This window comes from Microcebus murinus, chromosome 2 (assembly GCF_040939455.1).
Source record: "Microcebus murinus isolate Inina chromosome 2, M.murinus_Inina_mat1.0, whole genome shotgun sequence".
In the NCBI taxonomy this organism is placed as follows: Eukaryota; Metazoa; Chordata; class Mammalia; order Primates; family Cheirogaleidae; genus Microcebus; species Microcebus murinus.
The window spans coordinates 23,863,305-23,886,931 of record NC_134105.1 but is presented as its reverse complement, the minus strand read 5'-3'; the positions used below and the strand labels follow the sequence as shown (position 1 = coordinate 23,886,931).

Below are 23,627 nucleotides of genomic sequence, written 5' to 3'. Positions count from 1 at the left end.
CGAGCAGGGGGTGCTCGTTTTGGGACGAGAGGACAGCAGGCGCCAAGCTAGAGCCGTGTGAGAGCCGGCTGGGCTCTGCAAACAGCAGCAGCAGGAACAACAGTGAGGCATCACCGACTGGCTCCTGGTCACACGCCATGTGCTGGGCATCTTGACAACTGTCATATCTGTGAGCCCATTAAATCCTCACAGCAGCCTTGTTATTATGACCCTTCCATCTTGCAGATGACAAAACTAAGGCTCAGAGAAAATAAGTAATGTGCCCAAGGTCTACTCCTTCGAGTCAGAGCCAGAGTCTTGGCCTTTGTGACCCCATAACCCTGACCTGTTGCCATTGCATGACTTCGCCTCCCTCCAGATCACTCAATCTTGTGAGGTATAAATCTCAGGGTCGGTGATGGCCAAAGATGAGGCTGGGGTGGGCGAGGGTCCTGCCATGCCAAGGACTTAGGGTTTTAATCTGCAGATTCTAAGAAGCCATGAAATGATCCATGAGCAGGGGACAAGAATGACCAGATTTTTACTTCTGAGCAATCCTGCGCTACTTTGTAGAGTGTGCAGTGGAGGGAAGAGGCGGCGGAAGCACCAGGCCGCTGCTGCTGTCCAGCGGGGCTGGCCTCAGGCAGGGAGAGACGGACAGAGAGCAGAGGATGCCGGGAGTTTAGGAGGAGGAGACGATATGAGGGGACCGGGGAGGGAAGGGCGGGCAGAACCCAGGCTGATTCCCAGGTTTGGATGGTCTCCACGAAGCCTGTCTGGTGCTCCCAGCCAGAGGCCGGGGCTGCCTCCTCTACTGTTCCACACGTCACATGGTCAGGTCTATGCCTCCTTCGTTGCCCTCATCATTTGTGTTGTAACAATGTCCATACCCACCTGACTCTGAGTTCTCCAAGGGCAGGGGCGGTGGGTCAGGCAGCTCTATACTTAGCATGGCATTTGGCACAGTTTCCTTGCAGAACTGGAAAAACTCATGCATTAAACAGAGTATCCTCTGTGTTCTAGGCACAGTGGTGTGTACACAGTATGTACGCAAAACATAATCAACGCCTGCCTTCATAGGGCTGACTCTCTAGGGGTGGGGAGACAAGAAACAAGGAGGCCAACCCAGCAGCCGATTGGGAACAAGAGGGCCGAGTTGGTGAATCAGCTTGTCCCCAAAGCCCAACCCAGACAGCTCCAGGGAACAAATGTTTACCCTTCGATCCTGCAGCTCCACCCCCAATGTGTAGGACAGAAGCCAATAAAACACGTTGAATAAATAGGCGGAGAGTTACAGGGGCGGCCAGCGCTGGGAAGGGAAAGAATGGGTTCCAAGAAAGAAAAGAAAAAGTACTGGGTGGGAACCTGCGGCCTTGGGGCCACATGTGGCCTTTTGGATCCTTGAGTGCAGCCTTTTGACTGGACCCAAATTTTACAGAACAAATCCTTTTAATGAAGGGATTGGTCCTGCGAAGTTTGGATTCGGTCGAGGGGCCACACTTGGGGATGTGGACAGCCACATGTGGCCTTGAGGCCGCGGGCTCCCCACCCCTTATTAGGTGACATTTTAAGCTAAAGTATGTTAATGTGAGGAGCCAGACATGTGACAGCGGGGGGAGGGGACACTCGGGCTGAGGGGACAGTGAGGAAGTGAAGGAGCAGGTGATGTCCCACCGGCTTGGAAGGGAAGCAGGTCCGTCCTGCTCCCAGCCAGGCCTCCCTCCTTGGAGTCCATCAAATACTCAGTGGATTTACAGGGACCCACAATGTGGTCCCGTCTGTGCGGATGTGGAGATGAGAGAAGGCTCCAATTTGCTATCAGGAATTGAAAGATTCAGGGAGAAGACAGTGAGGGCAGTCACAGAAGATGGGGACATGCAATGATGCTGAGTGGCAGGGCCCGGCACGGCAGAATTCTCGGCGAATTCTGTGGAGCAAGCATGTCATGTTTCCCGGTGTACTTTTGGTAGGCAAAAGTGGAGGCGGGGCTGGGGGAGAAACATTTATAAAATGGAATTATATGAAACCAGATAACAGGAAATTGCATGTGTGACTTTTCTCCAAGTCAAAATTCCATTTATCTACTTGCAGTTCTGGGTCCTGACGTCAGACTTAGTCGGCACTTCACCAGAAAGGCCAAGGTCAAGCACCTTTCAGGAAAGGCAGTGGGGCACAGGGAGCCCTCTGCGGGAAGGCGGGGACCTTGGTCCCTGTGTCACCAGCAGGAGTTGACCCTGGGCTTGGAGCAAAGGCTCAGGCAGGACAGGAGGTGTGGGAGGGACAGAAGCCAGCCTCCAGCCCCCTGTGCCTTCCTGGCGAGAGCTCCCGAGCTCTCGCTCCACCCTGCTCTGTTTTGCTCTCTCCTCCACCCAGTCTTAGTTCTCTGGTCAACACGGCCCGCTATACCTTAGACCTCTTTGCCAGATGCTCCCTGGAACCTGACTTCCCTCGAGGTCACCATTACCCCGTAGCCCTCTCCAGCGCTTGCAGCTCGTTTCTCCACACGATGAACTTCACATTCCAGAGGGGCTCGTGCACTTGCCATCCCCCCAACGTGCGAACTCCTTCCCTTGACCTGCTGTTCGCAGCTCTGCCACTTTTTACCCTCCCTGTCCCCGTCACAGGGCCCTTCCTCCCACTCCAATCTTGCTGTCCCCTTGTTCCTCACACCTTGACCTTCTAGCTTCCTTTCAGTGCACTCCACCCTGGCTGCAGCTGGGCCTGCCATGTAGCCCCTCTGAAATCTCAGCTCCACTGCCATGCCCTCTGCTCCCGCTCCCCACACTGTCTTTGAGCTCTGCTCGCCCCATCGCCCCTGCTCCCTTCAGCTCTCCCCCAGCCCAAGCACCTTGGCTGACGCCTCGGCCTTTCTTCTGACAGCACCCTGGGCCCCTTGCCCTGTTGTCCTCTCCGCTGTCCAAACCCAGCCCCACCCCCCCAGCCGGTCCTGCCACCCCTTTCTCCACTTCTGCAGGAACAAGTCACACAGCCCTGCTCAGTGTGTCCCTACAGACGAGCCATCCCCACCCTCGGTGGGCCCCAGAGGTGCACGGCAATCCGTCTAGCCACGACTGCCTCTTCTCCAGAGCAGCCGTTTCAGACGTTCTTGTCAATATCAAATCTTTTTCCCTCGACAGGCCCCTCCCCTTCCGCAGAGACCGTGACCTCCTCCTCCTCCTCCTCCTCCTCCTCCTCCTCCTCCTCCTCCTCCTCCTCCTCGTAGAAAATAGAGCTGTGTCATGAAAGGACCTCCCTCGGCCTCTTGCCATCCACCCAAAAGACTCAGTGCCACCCCCCTCCCTCGTCACTCCTGTCATGAGGGAAGGCGGGTCCCTCCTGGTATCTAAGGGGAGTCCTCGGCGTGCTCGGGGTCCCATGCCCCTGCCTTCCCTGGGCCTCGCTCTCAGAATGGGGGAAATTCCCCACTTCTCCTCCATATCTTCAGTTAACCATTCAGTACCCCTCATCTGTCTGTCTGTCTATCTATCTATCTCCACCCCCTTTGTTCTTCTCTAGCATTTAAATATGGTCAAGTTTCTTCTTTCTTAAAACTATTTTAACCACCTCCCCAGCCATACCCCCCATGAGATGCAGCCCGATGTCTCTCTCCCCGCTGACTGCCGAGAAATGCTTGTCTTGAAAGTCACCTGCTCGCCCTGCATCGTCCTCCTCTGCCGTTGGGTGTTGGCCCTGTCATTCCACTCAGTCTACTCCTGCCAGTATCAACGGTGACCTCCTTTCACTAACCTGCTTTTCCATCCTCTGGAAACTTCCCTGCAGCGTTGGAGGCTGTTGATCTCCTTCCGGAACCTCATTCTTCCCTGAGCTTCTGTGACCCCGCTCTCCTCGGGGTTTAGTCTACTCTTCTGCCGGTCCCTACGATGTCTGCAACCGTCCTGTCCTGGACTGACACCTCTTCTCCTCTTCTTGGGTGGTCTCCTCCTTCTCATGGCTTCTTTTGCCATCTGTGACTTTCTAGATCAGACTGCTCTCTGAACTTCAGACCCACGTAGCCACTTTCTACTGTGTAACTCCACTCTGAGATCCCACCAGCACCTCCAAACAGAGCACGCCCTACCGATGACCCTCTGTTCAGCCCTGCACCTCCACCTGCACTCTCAGCTCAGTGAAAGCTCACCCAGTGCCCAGGCCAAGCCCTCCAGGCGTAGACCCCTGTCCCTCCTTTGCCCCACTGCCTTACTCCTGGTGTGGCCTGTGGCTTCTTCCTGCTCTAGACCTCCCAGACTCTTCTGCCTCTCCCCATCCCCTCTGCCTGTGTCCAGTCCAGGACACCATTAAACATCTCCTGGATGATCATGAGAATCCCACTAGAATGGAGGCTCCATGGAGGTAGGGCTGGTGTCAGCCTTGGTCTCCATTGTGCCCCCATGCCCAGTACAGTGACTCACACTAAATAGATACTCAAATGTTTGTTGAGTGATTAATGATCTCCCTGACTCCAGCTTGCTGCTCCTAGACCATTGTCCAGGCAGCAGTCTGAGGGATAGTTCTCAAATACAAAATCTTAAATGCTAAATAGAATGAAGCCCTTTACTGACTCCCCTTCACCTACTACCTCAAGTCCAGTCTCCTAAGCAGATTGCCAGGCCCTTTTGTAGGTGGGCCCTTTTCCAGCCTCATCTCTTCTCACCTTGTAGAAAGAGCTTATGCTTGTAGAAGGGCGTCGTGGCACAGAGGTTGAGAGCCCTGGAGCCACACAGCTGGAGTGTGGATCTCACATGCACCACTTCCTACCTCTGAGGCCTTGCATGATGACATGATACCTCCGTGCCTCAGTTTTCTCACCTTTAAAATGGGTGTTACTGTGAGAGTGAAATGATTCAGTCAATGCAAAGTGCTCAGAGTGGCCACTGGCATGTAATCAGTGCACGAGTCACTAGTTATATAACTAGAAGTTTGTTGTGATAACTGTTAGGTAGTTTTTGTCACTGCCAGATTGAGGTCCTACAAATAGTCTCACCTCCTGAACTTGGCACCGGTTCTTCCCTCCACCTGGAGGGCCCTCCCCCTCCCCTCTCGCCTGCTATTCCCTTCCCCTTGCTGGCTCCTCTGCCACCTTCAGGCCTCAGCTTAGACATTACCTCCTCCAAGAAGTCTTCCCTGACCCAGGGCTGGGACTAGGGTGAGGTAAGCCAGGCACTCACCAAAATTTAAGGGCAGGGGGTAGGGGATACAAAAATCCAGTAATTAAGATAAATGATATTTTAATGCAATTTTTTAAAAAAATCAATATTAATGCAAAATACCCAAGATAAAAACAAATCAATGTTTTAATTAAAGACAGGCTCCAACAGGGCTGGGACTGGGGTTGAGACAGCTAACGTCAAAAGTTGTTCTCCAAGTGGAGGATCAAATCTAGGCTTACTTTAAATGTTGCTATTTTTCTTTATTGTGCATTGGATTTCTGGAATTAATTGTGATTTTCTTTTTAAAAAGTTGCACTAAGATACTATTTGTCTTGATTACTGAGTTTTTGATGCCCCCTGAAATTTTGTATATGAGGCCAGTGCCTCATTTCCTGTACCCTATTCTGGGTCCAATCCTCCAAGATTGAGTTTGGTGCTTCTCCTGTGTGTTTCCATAGCGTGAATCACCTGTGTCATAAATACCTGTTCCTTGTTTGTTCACTCCTTGAGAGCACAGACCATGCCCAGGTCTCAAGTGTCCAGCACCAGGACCAGCACACAGTAGGTGCTTACTATTGCACTGATGACAAGAGACATTGTGTGGGTGTGGGCATGTGCATAGGGCAGTGCCTATAAAGCGGGAGGGCTGGGAGGGAGCTTCCTTCCTGCCTTAAGGATGCTTGGTCTCTTGAGACCATCACAGCCTCAGGCCAGCTGCTGTGGGCAGGAGCTCAGGCAGGTGCACCCACAGGTATATCTTCTACAGCATGGTGGGGCCTTGCTAGGAAACCTGAAATCTGGGTCCTGTTCCTGGCAGCAGAATCCAGCTCTGTCGTCAAATGTCGGGTAACTTTCACCAGATCTCGGAACGGCTGCAGTGACAGCCCGCCATCCCAGGGTCTCGCATCCCAGGGAGCATGTCTGGGGACATCTGGAAGGAGGGCTCTGCTGCTTGCCCTCCCAGGTCAAAGGGGCCCCTTCTTCCTTTCCTTCGGATGCCCTGGAGCTCTGGGACCTAGAGCGCAGGGGCCATCTTCCCTGGAAGGCCTCAGAGTAGCCTCCTCCACCCCGGGCAGGAGCAAAAGCAGCTTCAAAGGGGGTTCCGATGTGTTTACAGCAGGTGTGTGCAGAGGGCCAAGGGGATGTGAGAGGTGGGGGTGGGCTGGCTTGTACTTGGAATTCCCTGGACCTGGCACAGACCACCCCACGGGAGGACCCTTGATGTTTGACTTAGATCTCACACACGGACACGCACATGCACACATATACACACACAATCCCAGTATGGACTGCCTTGTCTCGCCAGCTCTCAGCAGAGGGCTAGTGCCCTAGTTTTTGGGTTAACATGAATGCAACGGTCAAGAGCCCATCCGTATATGACAGTGCCTGGGGCTGGCACAAGCCACCCTAATCAGCCCACAGACACCCTGCAGTTGTGGTAAGGAAGCTTTTGCAGATTCACCCATGACAGGGTCACACACACCAACTTCGGGGACCATGGCTGCTGATAGCTCTTAATTATGTCTACAGGAAAGGCAGGCCTCCTTTGTCCTGAGAACCCTGGGAAGGTGTCCAAAACTCTCCCCTGATGGCTGCAGGCCCCTCTCTCCCCCAAGTCACAGGGCTGTCACAGTCCTCACCTCACAGTCTGGCACTTCCTTCATGACTTCCTGTCTTTCCTGCAAGGCGCCTTCCTCCCTGGGAACAGATCACCTCTCCTTTCCCTCCTCCTCTTCCTCTCCCCCGCCCACCACCTCCTTCATCTCCCACACACTAAGCACAGCGTGGGTGGAAGTGGGGGTGACTCTGGAGGAAACTGCGGGGACTTGACCAGAACAGACTCCTTTCCAGAAGCCTCTGGCTCCCGTGAGGCAGCCAGCCTGCCCTGCCCACTGAGTGCAGGCCCCTGAGCCTGCTCAGGGAACCCACTCCACATCTGACTAATCGCTGTTGACTCAAGTGAACTTTAGACGCATGCTTCATGAGTCATTTGTTTCATTTTACCTGTTACCATTTTAAATCGAATTAAAAAAATCTTCCTGAAAGTGCCTCTGCATCAGAAGGCAGTGAATGTTTATTCTCATTAAATCTCCAGTTTGGGACAAAGGCAGGCAGAGAGAACTGGCTGCCTTGTTGTCTTATACTCGCCATTGCTGCCCAGGAATGGAGCGTACTTACCATCTCCCAGTAATCTGGATTAGTAACCCAGATGCAGGGTCAAGTTCAGTAAGGAAGTCTCCAAACTTTGGGACTTGTTAGCTCCTGGGACAGGGAACCTACGAAGTATGCAGACCCACCTTCCTGGAATGAAAATACCCGAGCAGCTAGAGCACTTTATGTGGACACAGAGTCCCATGCATTTGATAACTGCCAGGCCTGTTCATTGCGGGGCGCTGTGTCAAAACAGGACATTGCAGGATTACTCGTGAATCTCATCCCTTCTAAGAACATTAGTCCTACCCGTGTCGCTCTGAGCACTGCCTCCTGGAAGAAAGGCAGCAGAGCGTGTCATGTGACCTCCATCTCCAAGAGAGGTATAAAGTCACCTTTTGTCTGTTTTCTCATCTTCCTGTCTTTCAGAGATCGAGCAGGGCAGTTGCGGTGACCCTGGCATACCTGCCTATGGCCGGAGGGAAGGCTCCCGGTTTCGCCACGGTGACACGCTCAAGTTTGAGTGCCAGCCTGCCTTTGAGCTGGTGGGGCAGAAGGCAATCACGTGCCAAAAGAATAACCAGTGGTCGGCTAAGAAGCCAGGCTGCGTGTGTAAGTGAGCAGGGACGAGGCCGCGACAGGGTCCTCATTGACAGACAGGCAGGGGCCCGTTTCCTAGCTAGTCCAGGGGCCCCATCCCCCGGAACCTGGCAGGTTGTAACCACCGCTTTCCTCTGGTTGATTTCTTCTATTTCTTGGGATGTTGCTAGTTGGGTCCTCATTTCCAGCAATGATATAGACCATGGCACTGAGAATAATTGCTGGTGACATTTGGGGACCTTCTTCAATGCCGTCTTACCCTCCCTGGTGGTCCTTACAAGCAAGATAGATGTCACTGGGGCTTGGCCAAACAGGCTCAGACCCAGACACTTCCTGCTACCCTCATGGCAGCCACTGACACCGTACAATCAATCAGGGTGGAAGAGACGGCACGTTTGTGAGTTCTGTACCAGCCTCTGGGAACCCTGGGAAACCATGGCCTTGCCAGATATAAGGTTTCCTAAAATTGCTTCCTCTTGTATTGGATTTAGGGAGGGCTGGAGGATCAAGCTATCTTTGGATTCTTGATCTTTTGGGGAAGGGGTTGGAGGTGTGTGGTCTGTTCTGTGGAGAGAACAAGGAAGCCCTTCTTCCTTCCTCTTGGATGGTCTGACCATACTCTGCGACGCAAATGATACCTAAGTCTTCAGTCACGGTGGGATTGGCAAGTGTGAGGGGCTGTGCATAGCCAAGGGAGGCTCAGGCATGGTCTGTGTTGGAAAATCAAAGGTTCCAGCTTCTCTGGGACATCACGTCTTCTCCTCCTAACCCTGGCCACCCCACCACTCCATCTCTTTCCATTGGCTTCTCTCGAGGAAAGGCAGACAGCCTGACCCTCTGATCCTTCACCCACCTCGGTGGGCTACTCGGGGCCTCTGAGTCCTGCATGCTAGAGAATGACGACCCTGGGGGCTGGGGGAGGGCTAGCCTGGTAGACCAGCAGGGTCTGTGTGATGACCGAGAGTTCGTGAGTTGGTTCATACCACAGCGATTATATCTTTCAAACGATAAAAAAAAAAACCTCTTTGTCTAACAGAGCATTTTTGATGACTTTTGAGTTTATTTATATAAAAATTCTTTAGAGGTTTAAAGATCAAATCACTCTTAGATACACATTGAACAAATCACCTTTATTGAAAAAAGAATTAAATTGCATGACATCTGCCCATCTCTGCTCCCTAGTGTGGTTAGAATATAGAGCCCGACAGCATTAGCCTCTTATCACGGTGGGACTGTGGGCCCAGAGGAAGGCTCAGGCGAGCCGGCACAGAGGCTCTGGCCACTGCAGAGACCGAGGCCAGGCGGAAGTGCACAGGGCAGGCCCTGCAGGGGCAGGCTAGAGGCAGGGCCTGAGAAGATGAAGTCACAGGCTGTGGGAACCCCAGGTACCGTGGGGGCTTAATCTCTGACATCCGTCTACATAAAACAAGGCAGGGAGAAATGGAAGAGGATGGAGCCTTTGGGGCAGACAGCTGGTAGGACTGAAGTGGAAAGCAGAGCCAGCCAGCTCCTTGGGACCAGGATAAGGTTCCCTGCCACATAAGCTGAGCGATGCAGGTGACAGAATGCTACTTGAGGGGCTATCACTTGAGTTCTCCAAAAACTGATTGGACCCTTTGGCTCATAGGAGTGGTTTTAGACCATCTTTCTAAAACCTTCTCTAAGGCAGGAGACCTTGCAGTGCTGCTCAGTGGGCCCCACTTCCCACAAACAGGGCTGGCAGCCTCCAGCGAGCTGGGCACTGCTTGCAAACAGCTGAGAAGGAAAGAGGACAGGGCTGTCCCCGCAAGTATGGATCGGTGCTCCCTGTGGTTCAAAACAAGGACAAGGGACCTGAGGCTTGCCGGTGAGAACTGTGAAGCAGGCATTCCAGGGGGCCAAGATGGCATTTCTTCTTCTAGACAATTCTGGGGTACAGGAAGATGACATCCCCAGGCACTTCCATGGCTCAAGTTTGTCTGGACATTCGAGTGTGACAGAACACAGTTTGAGTCTCAGGGACGCTGGCTTCAGTGGAGGAGGCCGCAGGAGCCCACTGGCCATGCCTTTGCACCACTTAGCAAGGTCGCATTTGCATTTGGTGAAGGTGAGGGACTGCCACCTGTCCACTCTCTACTGAGCACCCAGCCCCTAAGCTGGTGCTTTTGTAGGTCCCGAGCTTTGCCCTCAAGGGGCCCATAGTCTAACTGGGAGTGAAGGTATGCAGATAAGAAAGGCCTGGCGCACTGAGATAACTGTGGATTCAAAATCTGGAGACCTGATTCTTAGTCCCAGCTCAGCTTATGACCGAGGCTAAGGCATCTCCTCTACCTCTCTGGATTTTATTTTTTAAGAGAGAAAGTCTCACTCTGTCACCCAGGTCGATGCAGTGATGTCATCATAGTTCAGTGTAACGTCAAACTCTTGAGCTCAAGTGATCCTCCTGCCTCAGCCTCCCAAGTAACTGAGACTGCAGGACACACCACCATGCCCGGCTAATTCTTATTTTGCTTTTGTAGAGGCAGGGTCTTGCTATGTTGCCCAGGTTGGTCTCGAATTCCTGGTCTGGATTTCATTTACTGATTTATCCAATAGGGTAGCACTCCATTCTGCCTCCAAAATTCTAAGCCTTCTTGATCATATTTATTGAAAGAAGTCACTATGGCATGAGCAGTCCTCCCATTTTCCACAATAAATGCTTAGAAACTACTTCTAAAGTGGATCATTATAGAGCAGGTCATATTTGATTAAGGGACAATGTTAAACTTTGTCATTCTACTTCTGACTCTAGATCAGATATATCGTGGTCTGTGAGCAATGGAAAAGGGACAACATCTATAAATGTCTACAAAAACATAAAATATTAAGATTTACCTGTCTGTTTTTAAAGTGTTCATAAATATACATACAAAAACTCCTCTAGCAAAAGTCAGCATAAGTGTCCTAAATTTCACAACACATTAGTCACAATAAATATTAATGCAATACTTAGCAAACAAACTGCTGTTTCCTTATTAGAAGTTAAAAGGCGATTGGGGAAATTATTTTGATGGCTCAAATTTCTTTGAACAATTGAACAAATACAAAGCCATGCATTATTCTTCTCTTGAAACATTTTCTTCAAAACAATTCCTCACTTAAGGAATTACCCTGCCAAGACTACACAAATATACTCTTCCTTCATGTTCCAAAACATTCTCTGTAGCAAGCAGAGACTTCGGAATCATTTTGTTGGCTTATGAGTGCCCTCACAGTAGTAGATGCTCAATAGATAGTGTTTTTTATTTAGGTTTTTAAGAAGATGATGTATCTCACAGTGAAAAGCATTTTGAGAGAAAAGATGGAGCCAGCTTCTTTCCTCTTACTCCTTGGTCAGTTCACATCCCCAGGGACCAATGCTCAGCATCAATGGCAAGTAGTGCCACTTCCCATCTGTTTGGTGGTAGTTACTGGGTGCCTGCCCCATGCCAAGCACCCTGCATTGGATTCAGAGCTGTTCGGTCTCTGCCTAGGAAATGTGCTCGCCCCGGCTGTCTTGGCGAAAGGAAGCTTTGGCCAGGTTGCACACACTCCTTACCTTCCAGAAGCTCTTCCGGTTCCTTGCCCACTTCCTTGCAAAAGTGTGGTGAACCTTTCCCATGCAACCATGTCCAGTTACCCCTCCCCTACAAGAGATACAATGGGAAGGAAGATACAAATAACTCTAATGGTGGTTTGCACAATACTTGATGCTTTGTTGACAGGCTAGCAGAATACTTCACACTTCATAAGGAAGCCAGAAAACCAATTATCAGGCCATTAGCAGCCACTTTCAAAAGAAGTTTCTAAACAGCCCCTTCACCAGAGATGTGCGCCAAGGCTGCAGGAATGCGGGCCTTCCTTTACCATCTTGCAAACCACCGTAGAAGGTGTGAATCCTAATTGCTCAGTTCTTAATGTGTGTGGCATATGCATGGAATGTGAAGGCAGGGCCTACTGGGATGTATAAAGTTTAAGTTGCAAATCAGCAGTCTAATCTCGAGAGGTCATGGGAGGAAGAATGGGAGCCTTGGGTGCATAAAGAAAATGCCCCAGGGTATACAGGGCTTGAGCTGCACTTTAAAGTGCTTGGAGGCAAAGGAGGATGTTCTAGACAGGGATGCTATGGGAAATGGCCCTCTCCTAGTGTCTTCCTTTCCTTGCCCTCTGCATTCCTCCCCACCCCTCCCACCTTCTGCTCCACACTTCTAAAGGACAAAGGAGTGAATTGGGTCACAGGGTCCTCAGGAAGCTGATTTCTCCCATGGGCCATCACTCTAGGGTAGGGTTTCTCAACCTCAGCACTATTGCTATTTGGGTCCAGACAATTATTTTTGTATGGGGCAATCTTGTGCGTCATAGGATACCCCTGTCCTCTACCTGCCGAATGCCAGTAGCAGCCACCCCGCACAGAAGTTGTGACAACCAAAAATGTCTCTAGACATTGCCAAATATTCTCTAGGGGGAAAACCATCCCATATTAAGAACTACTGGTCCAGGATGACTTGGTCTTGTCAAATTCCAAATAGGAAGGATCCTGTGGATTTGCATTTTAAGCGAGGCCACTATCAAAGTCTGTAGCATTATGGCAGCGAGAAAACAAGGAGCAGAAGATGCCAATGTTTAGCAAATGTTTTATGTCATTGGGAAGACACGAATCTTCCCTACAATTCTATGATGCATTCTCTCAATTTATAGGTGAAAACAAAGTTCAAAGAAATAAGACAGCTAACACAAGTGCTATAGAACTGTTAAATGATGGGCTAGAATTTGAACTATTAATTGACAGAGCAGCAATTTGAACCCATGTTCCTACTCCAAGTAATGCATTCTGTCCATTGTACCAGATTTCTGGAATCCAAGGGGTCCTTTGAAGAAGTAATGACAAATAAGCCTAGAACAAAAATACCAGGCCAGAGTAGAGAAGCAAACTGTTGGCTGAGTTACTCCCATGAAGGTAACAGAAGTTGGCAGGAGTTAGACAAGTTCATGAAGGTTAAATCTATGACCCTTATTGGAACTCTATCAATATTATATACCAGTATGCAATATATTGGAATTGAAACCTTTTCCTAATCTTTACTTTTTCTCATTCCTTCTCCCCATCCATATATCTATCCATCTTGACTTATTGAGCACCTACTACGTACAAAGTCAGCTGCATAAGAGGGTATGGCTGTTCCTGGTCAAGTTCTAAACTGCAGAGCATCTGGGGACAATTCTGCCCAGGTTGAAGGGGCGAACTCTTAGTGCCATGCCCTATATAATGTGCTAGAACTCTACTTCAGTGAGTATCTGGAGCTCTTAGCTCAAGCTGATACTCAACACAGACTTTTGGTTGGGTATTTTAAATGTTTAAATTAAATGCAATTGTTTAAACAAATTAAAAAGTTTAAGTAACTAAAATACTCTTATCCTCCCTCCCTTAACCAAAACTGGTTTCAAATTTGGCCACTCTTTTTTTGATTCTTACCCATCTACACGCATATTTCGTGTGGTTTTAATCAAAGTGAACCTAACATTTTTGCATTGTGTGTTTTAATGTCCATGTTATGGTGTGGATCTTACCATGTTGCTACATATCTTTCATAGTTATCCTTCTTAGATCTATGGGATCTTCTGTCTAGTGAATGGACCATGACTTATTCAACCAATTATGTTCAATTATGTTTTATATAAGGCTGTAATGAACATCCTCATGCATGTGGCTTTTTATTCTTCTCTTTAATTATTTCCTTAGGATAAATTTCCAGGGGTGATGTTATCGGGCCAGAGCATGAACATTTTTATAACTCTTGATGTATACTGTTACATGGCTCCCGCAAAATGTTATACCGGTTCATAATGCCAGTAGCAAAAGCTGTAAGATTAAGATTCATACAGTGCATTCTCTTCCCATCCAGAAACGTGGCATGTCTCTCTTTTATGTTTGTCTACTTTCACTTTTCTAAAGATAACAACTTTGTAGTTTTCTTTGTCTAGGTCACATATCTTGCTTGTAAACGTTACCAGCTTCACTAAGCCTCAAGTATTTGTGTGGCCTTTTAAAAATTGCTAATTTAACAAGTATAAGTTGAAAATATCCTTACAGCACAACTTATAACAAGTATAAGTTGAAAATATCCTTACAGCATATCCTTACAGCACCTACCATAAAGTGCCAACTGCTATGATGATAAGTGCCGCGAATCCAGAGAGGAGCTGGGCACAGTCCCTGAGCTCAAGAAGCTCTCTCCATGTGGTCCCTTGTGGTTTACAATTTAGTTTTTCAATGAGAAAGCACTGGTGACACAGATGCATTTAGGTCCATTCTTTTATTGGACATACATTTCTTGAGTACCTGCAACATGGCAGGCATCATAGCGGCTATTGGACAGAAAAAAAGCAACAGCCCCTGTTCTCATAGAGCATAAACTTGATGTCATCTCTGTTAGGATAGTTGGGAGGACAGTTGGGGCCCAGCTGGAAAAGGAGACATCCAAGTGGCAGTGGTGGGTTCTGGGAAAAGCCACTGGTCTTGGGCCAGTGCAAAAGGGACATGTTCTTCAGATACATTGAGGCGAGTGTGTACGTGCACACCCACACAAGCACGCATGTCACACACACAATGCCGGTCTGGGTACTTGGGTTTGCAGTAGTTCCTAAAGGGATTGGCTGCTGCCAAATGGATGTGAGTGAAGAAGGGAAGGAGGGCCCATGGGAGCAGAGTCCAGAGCAAGACTGCTGGGGTACCACAGGCCAGAGGCATGTCCCTGCTGGGGCAAGAGATAGGAGAGGGGGGTCAGGAGGGGTGCCAGGATTTCCATCACAGGACACCAGATGGGGACTTCATTCTTGGCCTTTCTCCAGCCAGCCTGGGCCCAGCCCTGTCTAGCATGGACTATTTAGCAACTATCTAGTTGCTATTTGCAATTCCTATATAGGGACTATCTGTACTGACACGTGGCTACTAGACTAGGGTGTTGATATTTTCATTTGAAGGCACTCTTCCCATATTGTGGCTAGGAACTCTTAATGGTATTTGATATACATATTTTCCCAATCTCATTTTCCTTTTTTTTTTTTTTTTTGCTTTGCTATTTTTCATTGTGTAGTTGTTTTAAACATTTTTATATAGACAAACCTCTCAATATTTGTAGTTTCTCTTCAAAGCTGACAAAGTTATCATTCTGCCACAGATCTGAGAAACAGTTTGTTCTATTTTTGGTTATTTGTCAGTAATTTGATTTTTTAAAAATATAATTTGTTAATCCATCTGGAGTTTATTTAGATGAATGTATAACATTGTCCAAACTATTATGCAGTTTTCCAACACAATTTATTAAGTAATTCATTTCCCTTTTGATTTGAGGGAAATGAATTGTTTTATTACATACTGAATCCTCAGATGTAGTTAAGTCTGTTTCCTGAGTCAGCCACTTTGTTCTGCCACTCTGTTTCTATCTTAGCACCGGTATTGAATAATTTTAATTGTTGTTTTATAATATGTTCTAATATCTGGCAGAGCTAGAAACAACTCCTTCCTCTTAATTATTTTCTCTTTCAGAGTGTTCATTGTTATTCTCATCTGTTTGTTGTTCATGATTAATTTTAGAATCATTTTGTCGGGTGAAAAAAAAATCCCACTGGGATTTTGTATGTGAGCTCTTGTTAAACTATAAATTAACCTGAAGAAAATGGGAATTTTTATAAGGCACACCCTTCCTATCCAGATACATGGCGTATCTCTCTTTTTGTTCGTCTACTTTCATTTTTCTAAATATAACAGCTCTGTGGTTTGGGGTTTTTTTTTTCCAGATAGGTCACATGCATTGTTTGTTACCTTTATTTTTAAATAGACAGGTACTTTTTCCACTTCCCTCCCACCTTGACCTCGGCACCTGTGCACAGGTGAAGCATGTCCATGCTTTCCCCCCTCCCCGCGGCTGAACCCTGATATTCCCTGTAAACATACGATCCCAGATTTCCTAGGACAAGTGCAATTTCAAACATCATTTCCTTTGGCTCAGAAAATATGATCACAATAGCTAGAGCCCTTGGAAATTGCCTTTTTCAAATGTTCAGAGCCAGAGGTGGGATCAGCAAAGGTTGGACAGCATCAGCCTGAGTGCGGGGATGATATTCCTGGGAACTCTTGGTGTCAGGGCACGGACGTGACAAGGTCTGTGTGAGCGTCCTCTCTTGGTGTGGCGTTCTCCTCGTTTCTCTAGGCTTCCTTCGGTGTCCCACTGACCCACAGATGGCCCCGAGAAATAAGCAGGGAGCTTGGTAGTTCCAGGGCCCCCTCCCTCTGTTGCCCAGTGGTCTCACTGGGCTGGCAATGTGCAGAGGTGAGGAGCCCTGATCTTCGGAAGGGCTCCCAGTGGCCCGAGGGGGTGGCTGCTGGGAGTGGCAAGTCCGTGGTGGTGGCAGGAGGTGGGGAGGGTCTGTCTCTGCTCCCGCGCTGGAGAGTGGGCACCAGAGTCGAGGCTATGGAGCTCTGTGGGGCGGCAGGGGCAGCCGGGAAGGGTAAACCAGAGTGGAAGGAGTCCGGCATTGGGGAAACTGGACTGGATGAAGCAATGGCTCCCCAAGGAGGCTGCCAGCATTTCCTTCCAGAATGTCCAAGGATGTAGAGTCAACACTTTTCCTACCAGGCCAGTGTGGGTCACATACATCACTTGTTACCTTTCTGTTTCAATAGGCAGATACTTTATAGCAGAAGGAGATATCTTTGGTGGCCCTGCCCAGTCTAAAATGGACCCAAACCCCAATCCTTAGAATCACTTAAAAAGCCTTTTAAAATACACAATTCCTGGCCTCATCCTGAGAAATTCCAATTCAGTAGGTCCAGGACGGGGCCTAGGAATTATAGTCCTGAACCCCTCCTAAGTGACCTAGATGGTAGGCCGTGTTGCTGAGCTGCTAGTGTGGAACACCTACTTTCTGCTCTTTGCTTGAGGGGCGAGTCATTTCTGCGAGGGTTGGTTTCTTGACGAGATGGCAGCCTTGTGATGCATGTGATAATATGTTGTAGTCATATGTCGTTGCTGCAAGGCTGGCCGGGTTGTCATGATGATCATGGTCTCCTGGGGTCCACAGAAAGTTGACCTCCATGTTGACATCCTAGCAAGGAATGGGATGCATGGTCCAATGCTCTGACAATACTATCTGATGTTTTTCATTTAATTTAAATGCAGAAAAATGTGGAGGGGAGGGGCTACCACGTACTGGGCATTGTACTTAACACTGTTCAAGTAATGGGGATGATTCTAACATGGTTCTTACCCTCCAAGAGCTCATCGTTTAATGAATGAGATAAGCACATGCTTCTATCATAAAGCAGTCTCTGAATTACTGCAATAATAGATGTGGCCGCAAAGTGCTACCAGAATGTAGAGGAAGAAAAATGTATTCCAATTGGCAGATTCTCAGAAGTCTTCTTGGAAGATTGTAGCATAGGCAAAATTTCAATCCAATCCAACCTAGGAATCTGTCCAAGACCCAACTGTGAACACAGCTTAATCCAAGGCCAAGTCCAAAGGCTGTATTCCTGCTATTAAGAGACCTGGTCTAAGGCATATTAGAAACACAGCTACACGGGTGGAATGGGGGCTGGGGAAACTGAGCAAGCTTTAGGAGTCTAATCCTGGGCTGTGACCTCTACTTCTGGGGGAATAGGGTATCTCTGTCATTCTCCCTCCAGCTCTCACCTTTGGGATCAAGCCAGCAGGTTCCATTATCTCTGTGAAATGTTCAAAGCTACGCGTGTGCCTTTACTGTGCTCTGCTGTGCCTGACTCAGAGCTATGGAGGCGACACCAAGTTTCGCCAGCCAAGCTCTGTTTTCACAGCAGCTGGCTCGGGAGCTGGCGCTTGGAGTTCTACCAGTATATCTACCCCATTTTTGAGCCTCTCATGTCTCACTTGGACATAAGTGCATCACTATCAGCCCCCAATGTTGTGAGTATCCTGAGACTGGGGTTCTCGGGGAAGGCACTGCTTACTTTTCTAGGGCTTGGCTTTCTAAGAGAACCTTGGGTTTACCCTCTTGCACGTATTGGCTCTTCCTCCAGTCCTATGTACACAGTCAATTTTCTGGGGGTCTCGGTGGGGGGGGGGTCAGGAGCAGGGCTGCCAGTCCTACACTACCTGATTAACTCTCATCTTGCTCTGGGACTCAGATGCCTCCCCCATGGTCTTGAAAGTGGCTCTCCCAGGCTAGCTGTAAACTCCCTGGATTACTGTGAGTCCTGTGAAGGGAAATCCAAACATACTTCCTATGTCACTAAGGATTCTTTTTCAGTCTTCAGCAGCTGGTGGCCTGAGGCATGACTGGACTATAGCTGGTTCTAGATGCCCTACGTGAAGATGCTCTAATTAAATAGGCTTAGAAAGCATGGCATAGCTCTCTCTCTGACAGCTCCCCGAGGGCCTCAAAGACCCAATGGCCTGGGCCTGCAGTCTTCTGAGCACTGCCTGAGTTGTTGGAGAGGTAGTCCACACTCTCTCTTGAATTCCTCTGGGCTAGTGGAAAGGCTTGGGCTCTTGTATCATGCCAAGATACTTTTCTCCTAAGGTAACACCTGTGTCCGGCTGACCAGGTTAGCAAGAGCAGCTGAAGCTAACCCCTGCTGGGCACAGAGGCTGGCTGGGACCCAGCCATGTGGCAAGGATAGGACCTACGAGTATTGCTCAGGGATCCTACGGGCTGAGCACAGGCTGCTGTGGAACATTACAGGAGTGAGAAGCACTTTTGAGTAGCCTTTGCTGCTTGGGACATGGAAAGACTGGGTCACCAGGGCTTCTATCTGTTACCCCCCATGTCACAGTTCATCAGAATCCCACAGCACAGCTGGAGACTGACAGAACATCCGACACTCCAGGGCAGAGCTGTTCAGCACCAGGGGACCCCCGCCCCCGCAGCTGACAGAGTGTCTCTCTTCCCTAAGTTGAGTTGCCCAGAGAAGGTGACACACCAAGTCATAGTTGGCAACCAGTCAGCCATTTCTGCAAAGGAGGAGTTTTGTCAGTCTTCTGGACTGGGAGTTACCTGTTCATCCCTTGAGGAGAAGAGGGACTGGGAAGCAGAGAGCAAGCCGTTGGTCTGGGGTCTCGCTTGCTGGAGATGATGCTAGGGGAGGAGTGTCGAGACACTTCTCTTGCTTCCCTAGCAGGTGGTTGAGGCTAGGACATACCCCGAGCAGAAGCGTGAGTGGAGACAGCTATCAGCAGCAGAGCAGGTACAAGACTCTTGTTTCACATTCAGCCAGAACTGAAGGTGTCCCTCCCATGTGCCTGGCACAGTGCCGTACTCCATGCATCCACAGGCTTCAGCCACTGAGTCCTTGTGACAAAGCTGTGATTTAGAAGTTATTCATGCAATTTTTATATGTGTGGAAAAAGACTTGGTGAGATAAAGTAGCTGTCCCCTCCCTCCCCCACCAAAGTGTACTGCTAGTAAATGCAAAATACATGCATACCCACATTTTTTAGAAAGATGCACATTTGCTCCAACTTTAGCATTGTGGTTTGGTTTGGCTACATACATTTTCCAAAGAATTTATGGTCTGTTTTCAAGGTGAAAGCTGAACCCTAGGAGTGCGGACTCAGCTACTTCCCAGGAGCACAGAGCAGGCGCCTTCTTCGTGCCTGTTCCACACGAGGTATCAGAATCTGCCCTGTGCGCCGGGTCCGTGAGAGCCCCCGCTAGCAGCTCAAGAGCACACAGATAAATATCATGTTCAGAGCCTGGCCTTGGCAAAGACCTCTGAGCATCTTGACAAAGAGGGTCTAAGGGTGAGGGTGAGCACCAGGAATGGTTTGGGTGGGTTATTCCAGAAGCCTGGCAAGAATCGATCCTGGCTGCAGGGTAATTCTAGGCAATGGGTCATTCCCCGAGGTTGTACTACTGATAGGCGGTCAGGTCATTTATACCAGGAACCTTGCCAACCTCTGTGGGGTACAGGGAATAGGACCCAGCTGTAGAGGATAAGGACATAGGATCATCAGACCCCCACCATTGAGCTTCACTTTAGAATTCCAGTTCTAGAGAGTTCTGGGTTATGAACGAGAGACTTAAAGCAGACATGACTTTCACAGGGTAAAGGATACTTTTGTGGGAGGAAATAAAAGGACCATGAGTAGGTGACCAAATATCCCTATTTTCTTGGGACAATCCCAGTACACACTTTTTGTTGAGGTACTTATTAATAGTGCCACCTTTCATTCTCAATAGTGTCCCAGTTTGGGAAATATATTATGTGGTCTCCCTAACAATGGCCCAACAGACTTTGTGTCAAGAAAGGGATTGGGCCTCAAGTAAGGGGGTTCTTGAGCCAAAGGTCTGCGAGGCTCTGTATGATTAACCTCTTCCTACTGCTCTCTGCTCAGCCTAGGTCACTCTTCCTTCAACACTCTTTCCTGCCTCAGTGCCTTTGCACTACAGTTTGCCATGCTGGAATGTTCTAACAAGGCTCCTTCTCGTCATTCCTTAACTGTCACCTTCCCACAGAGGCTGTCTCTAGCTACCTTATTAAAACGAGCAATCCTTCACTATTAATTTTCTTCATACACCTTTTCATAAGTGTATTAGCCAACTTTAGCTGTGGCATAAACAACCCCCAAATCCCAATGACTTCCAACAATAAATAGTGATTTCTCTCTCACATTCCAGGAGGGGTGTAAGTCAGGTGCAGCTCTGCAGGGTTCCGCTGGGCTCCTCGTGGCTCTCAATCTGAGACCCAGGCTGAACCACCAGCCTGTGCCTGGGCACGTTCTCATGGCAGAAGGCAAAAGCTCCAGGGGACAGAGCCAAACCACTCAAGCACATTTAAAGCCTCTGCTTGGAAATGCCTATGTCGCGTCCACTCACAGTTCCATGGGCCAAAGCTAATCACAAGGCCAAGCCCAAAGTCAACAGGGGTGAGAAAGAAGGCTCCACCTAAAGCGGTGTATAGCAAGGGCAGGGAGGGATCAGATGATTGTGAATAGTTAATAGAATCTATCACAATAAATGATGCTTATTTTACTTGTTGATTGTCTGGCACCCTCACTGGACTATAAACTCCCTGAGGGCAGACCTGCCTGTACATGTCTTGTTCATTGTTGCAACCCCAGTGCCAGTCATGTAGCAAATTCCTAGCAAGTATGGGTTTCCTATTTTTGTTATAGCTATTATTAGTAGCATTAGTATTGGTGCTATTATGTAGACAAGGCCAACATGGTAGGAGTGGGAGAGGATTTGATTTGGAAGATGCTTGGCCACCCGGGGCAACTAGCAGCAGAATTTTCTTCTACAGCCCTCGAGCTGGTGGATTTGTAACCAGGGGTGGCTGAGGCACTGGACGGGGTGTGCCTGATATATGCCCTCTATGACTACAGCTAGGAAGGATAAGTAGGGGAGTGGGAGGGACACATATCACTCAACAGAAATGATGCTTTAACAGAGTTTTGCAGGTGGATAGGAAGAGAGAACATTCTAGAAAAAGAAAGTCACCTGAGCAAAAGCACTATCTTTATACTTTTGTAGAGCTACAAGTAGTCTGATCTGACTAGAATGTAGGGTGCAGTGGTGGGGATGGGGAAATAAAAATAGAAGAGAGTGGCAAGGGCCTTAGGTCACTGAGAGTCTTCTGTGCGCCTTTGAGGAGTCTAGACTTTATCCTTTGTGCAGCGGGAGGATATAACAGCACAAGAATTTGTGATTTTCAAAACTGGCCCTGGAGCCAATATGGAGAACTGATACAAAAGGAGTGAGATTTCAAGTAGGAGGCCAGGTAGACCATGGCAGTGGGAAGAGGACCTCCACTTACTAGGGATGTGAGGCTGTGACAAGGACAAGAGAATCAACAGACGCTCCTTACTGATTGGCTATGAGAGTGAGGGAGAGGGAGTTGATGTATTTTGCTTAGGCACCTGGGTGTTGTCATCCATGGAGATAAGGAATGAAGGAGACTTAGGAAAACAGATAAAGAGTTCAATTTGGGGCATGCTTCAAGGTGCCAGGGTGCTCTCCGGTGCAGACGCACACCAGACAGCTCTGCACCAAGTCTGGAGTGTGGCGGGCGTGTGTGGAGGTCTGGGCTACCAGGACTCACTTGGGAGGCAGAGGCACAGAGGGAGTGGCGAGAGGGCCTCGGGCAAGCCCACACCTGGGTGATGGCAGGGCTGAATCATTCATTGAAGCCAGGGAACATTCTAGGTCCTAGAGAAGCTGGGAAGAAGACCAGGAGTTTGGTTTTGGAGGTATTTAGTTGAAGCTGCTGTGTGATAAATACAAACTCCTTCTCAGGGTCTAAGAGACCTTTGCTATCCTTTCAGTGCATCTCGTGTCCCTTGCTCCGTCCATCACCATGCTTCTGCCATGCTGGCCTCCCTTCTCTCCCTCGCGTGCACCAAGCCCAGTCCTGCCCCTGGGCCTTTGCACTTGTGATTCTTTCTGCCTAGAGTGATCTTCCCTTAGGATGTCCAGAGGCCACCTCCTCAGACAGGCCATCTCTGACCCCCTTATTGAAAGTAGCCCACCCTCACTCCATTCAGTCTTTTTCCTTCGCCCAGTCCTATTTTCCTTGTCACCTGTTAGAATGTAAACGTCACGGGGACTGAGTACTTGCTTGCCCATCTTGGGGGCTGCTCATCCCATACCTACAGCAGTGAGTAGCACACAGCAGGTGCTCCATCTGTACTCCAGCTAGATGGGGAAATTTCAAAGACTGCTGCATCCATGGGTCTGGATCTGGGAGGAGAGGTCTGTCCTGGAGGTCTCCATTTAGGAGTCTTTCGTGGGGTGAGATGCCCTAAAGAGATCAGGCAAGTGAGAAGATGACCCTTAACTAGACCCATTCATATCTCAAAATGTAAAAGCCAGATAGAAGAGGAAAGCTTTCACATGACTGCCAAAGGACAGTCAGTGGAGGTGGAAAACATGGAGGGAATGTCTCAGAAGACAGAACGGAAGTGTTTCAGGAATGGGAGGGGGCTAGCTCTGTTGCATGCCTTGCTAATTTGTCTCAGGACACCAGTGCCCAAATCCTACCTACCTAAGAGGTGGGAATTGGACAGAAAAAAAAATGCAAAAACCTGAGCGCAATTTGTGGCTTTTGGACTGGGTTACATCTTTGCACTCAGGAACTACACAGCCAGTATTGTCTGTTTATTCTTGAAGCTCCTTTTGGAAGACGTGTGAGTTTCTAGAAGGTATCCTCAGTATTCTCCTTAGAGAGGAAGTTAACTTAATCTTGTTTCTGTTAAGAATGAGCCCTGCCTGGTGACTAGCTTCACCCCTGACACAAGTGACCTTGAGAATCTCATCCAGCCTCCTTGGGACCGATGAAGTTAAGTAACTCTCACCAAGCTCCAGTGCCAAATATGACATTAAGATACCTGAGAAGAAATTCAATACACCCTAAGCTTCTGAGCAGGATAGAGGAGAAAGAAATTTAAGGGTGGGTCTGTAAAGGCTCTGCTTCCAGCTCAGCTTTAACATTAATCAGCAGAACTGCCTCAGTTTACTGACCCAGAGACACACAATAAAGCCAGAACAATCTGATTGGGCCACTTCTGCTTGAGTGAGCATTGCTGGAGAAAATCGCCCAACCAGTCAAATTGGCACTGCTGCGGATGCATGGCCACCAATCTCAATCAGGCCTGCACCGGCGCCGGGCAATCCATCTGAGTTTCTCAAGTCAGCCGCTCGCCACCTCTCCCTGGAAACCATCCCAAGTGTTCTCCACTCCCCTTGAACTCTCGAACAGCCCCCTCCCCTCCCCTTGCT

At 48.9% G+C, this 23,627-nt stretch overlaps 1 protein-coding gene across 3 annotated transcripts in view; it reads left to right on the top strand.

The window, feature by feature from the left end:
- CSMD2 (CUB and Sushi multiple domains 2) overlaps nt 1-23,627 on the top strand; it is a 570,274-nt gene that overhangs the window by 328,340 nt on the left and 218,307 nt on the right. For 2 of the 3 annotated variants that reach the window (XM_075996375.1, XM_075996373.1), the window contains exon 13: nt 7,707-7,889. The exons of the other annotated variant lie outside the window; for it this stretch is intronic. In XM_075996375.1, the coding sequence (XP_075852490.1) occupies nt 7,707-7,889 (183 nt within the window). The remainder of the gene's footprint in view (nt 1-7,706; nt 7,890-23,627) is intronic. 3 annotated transcript variants of the gene reach the window in all.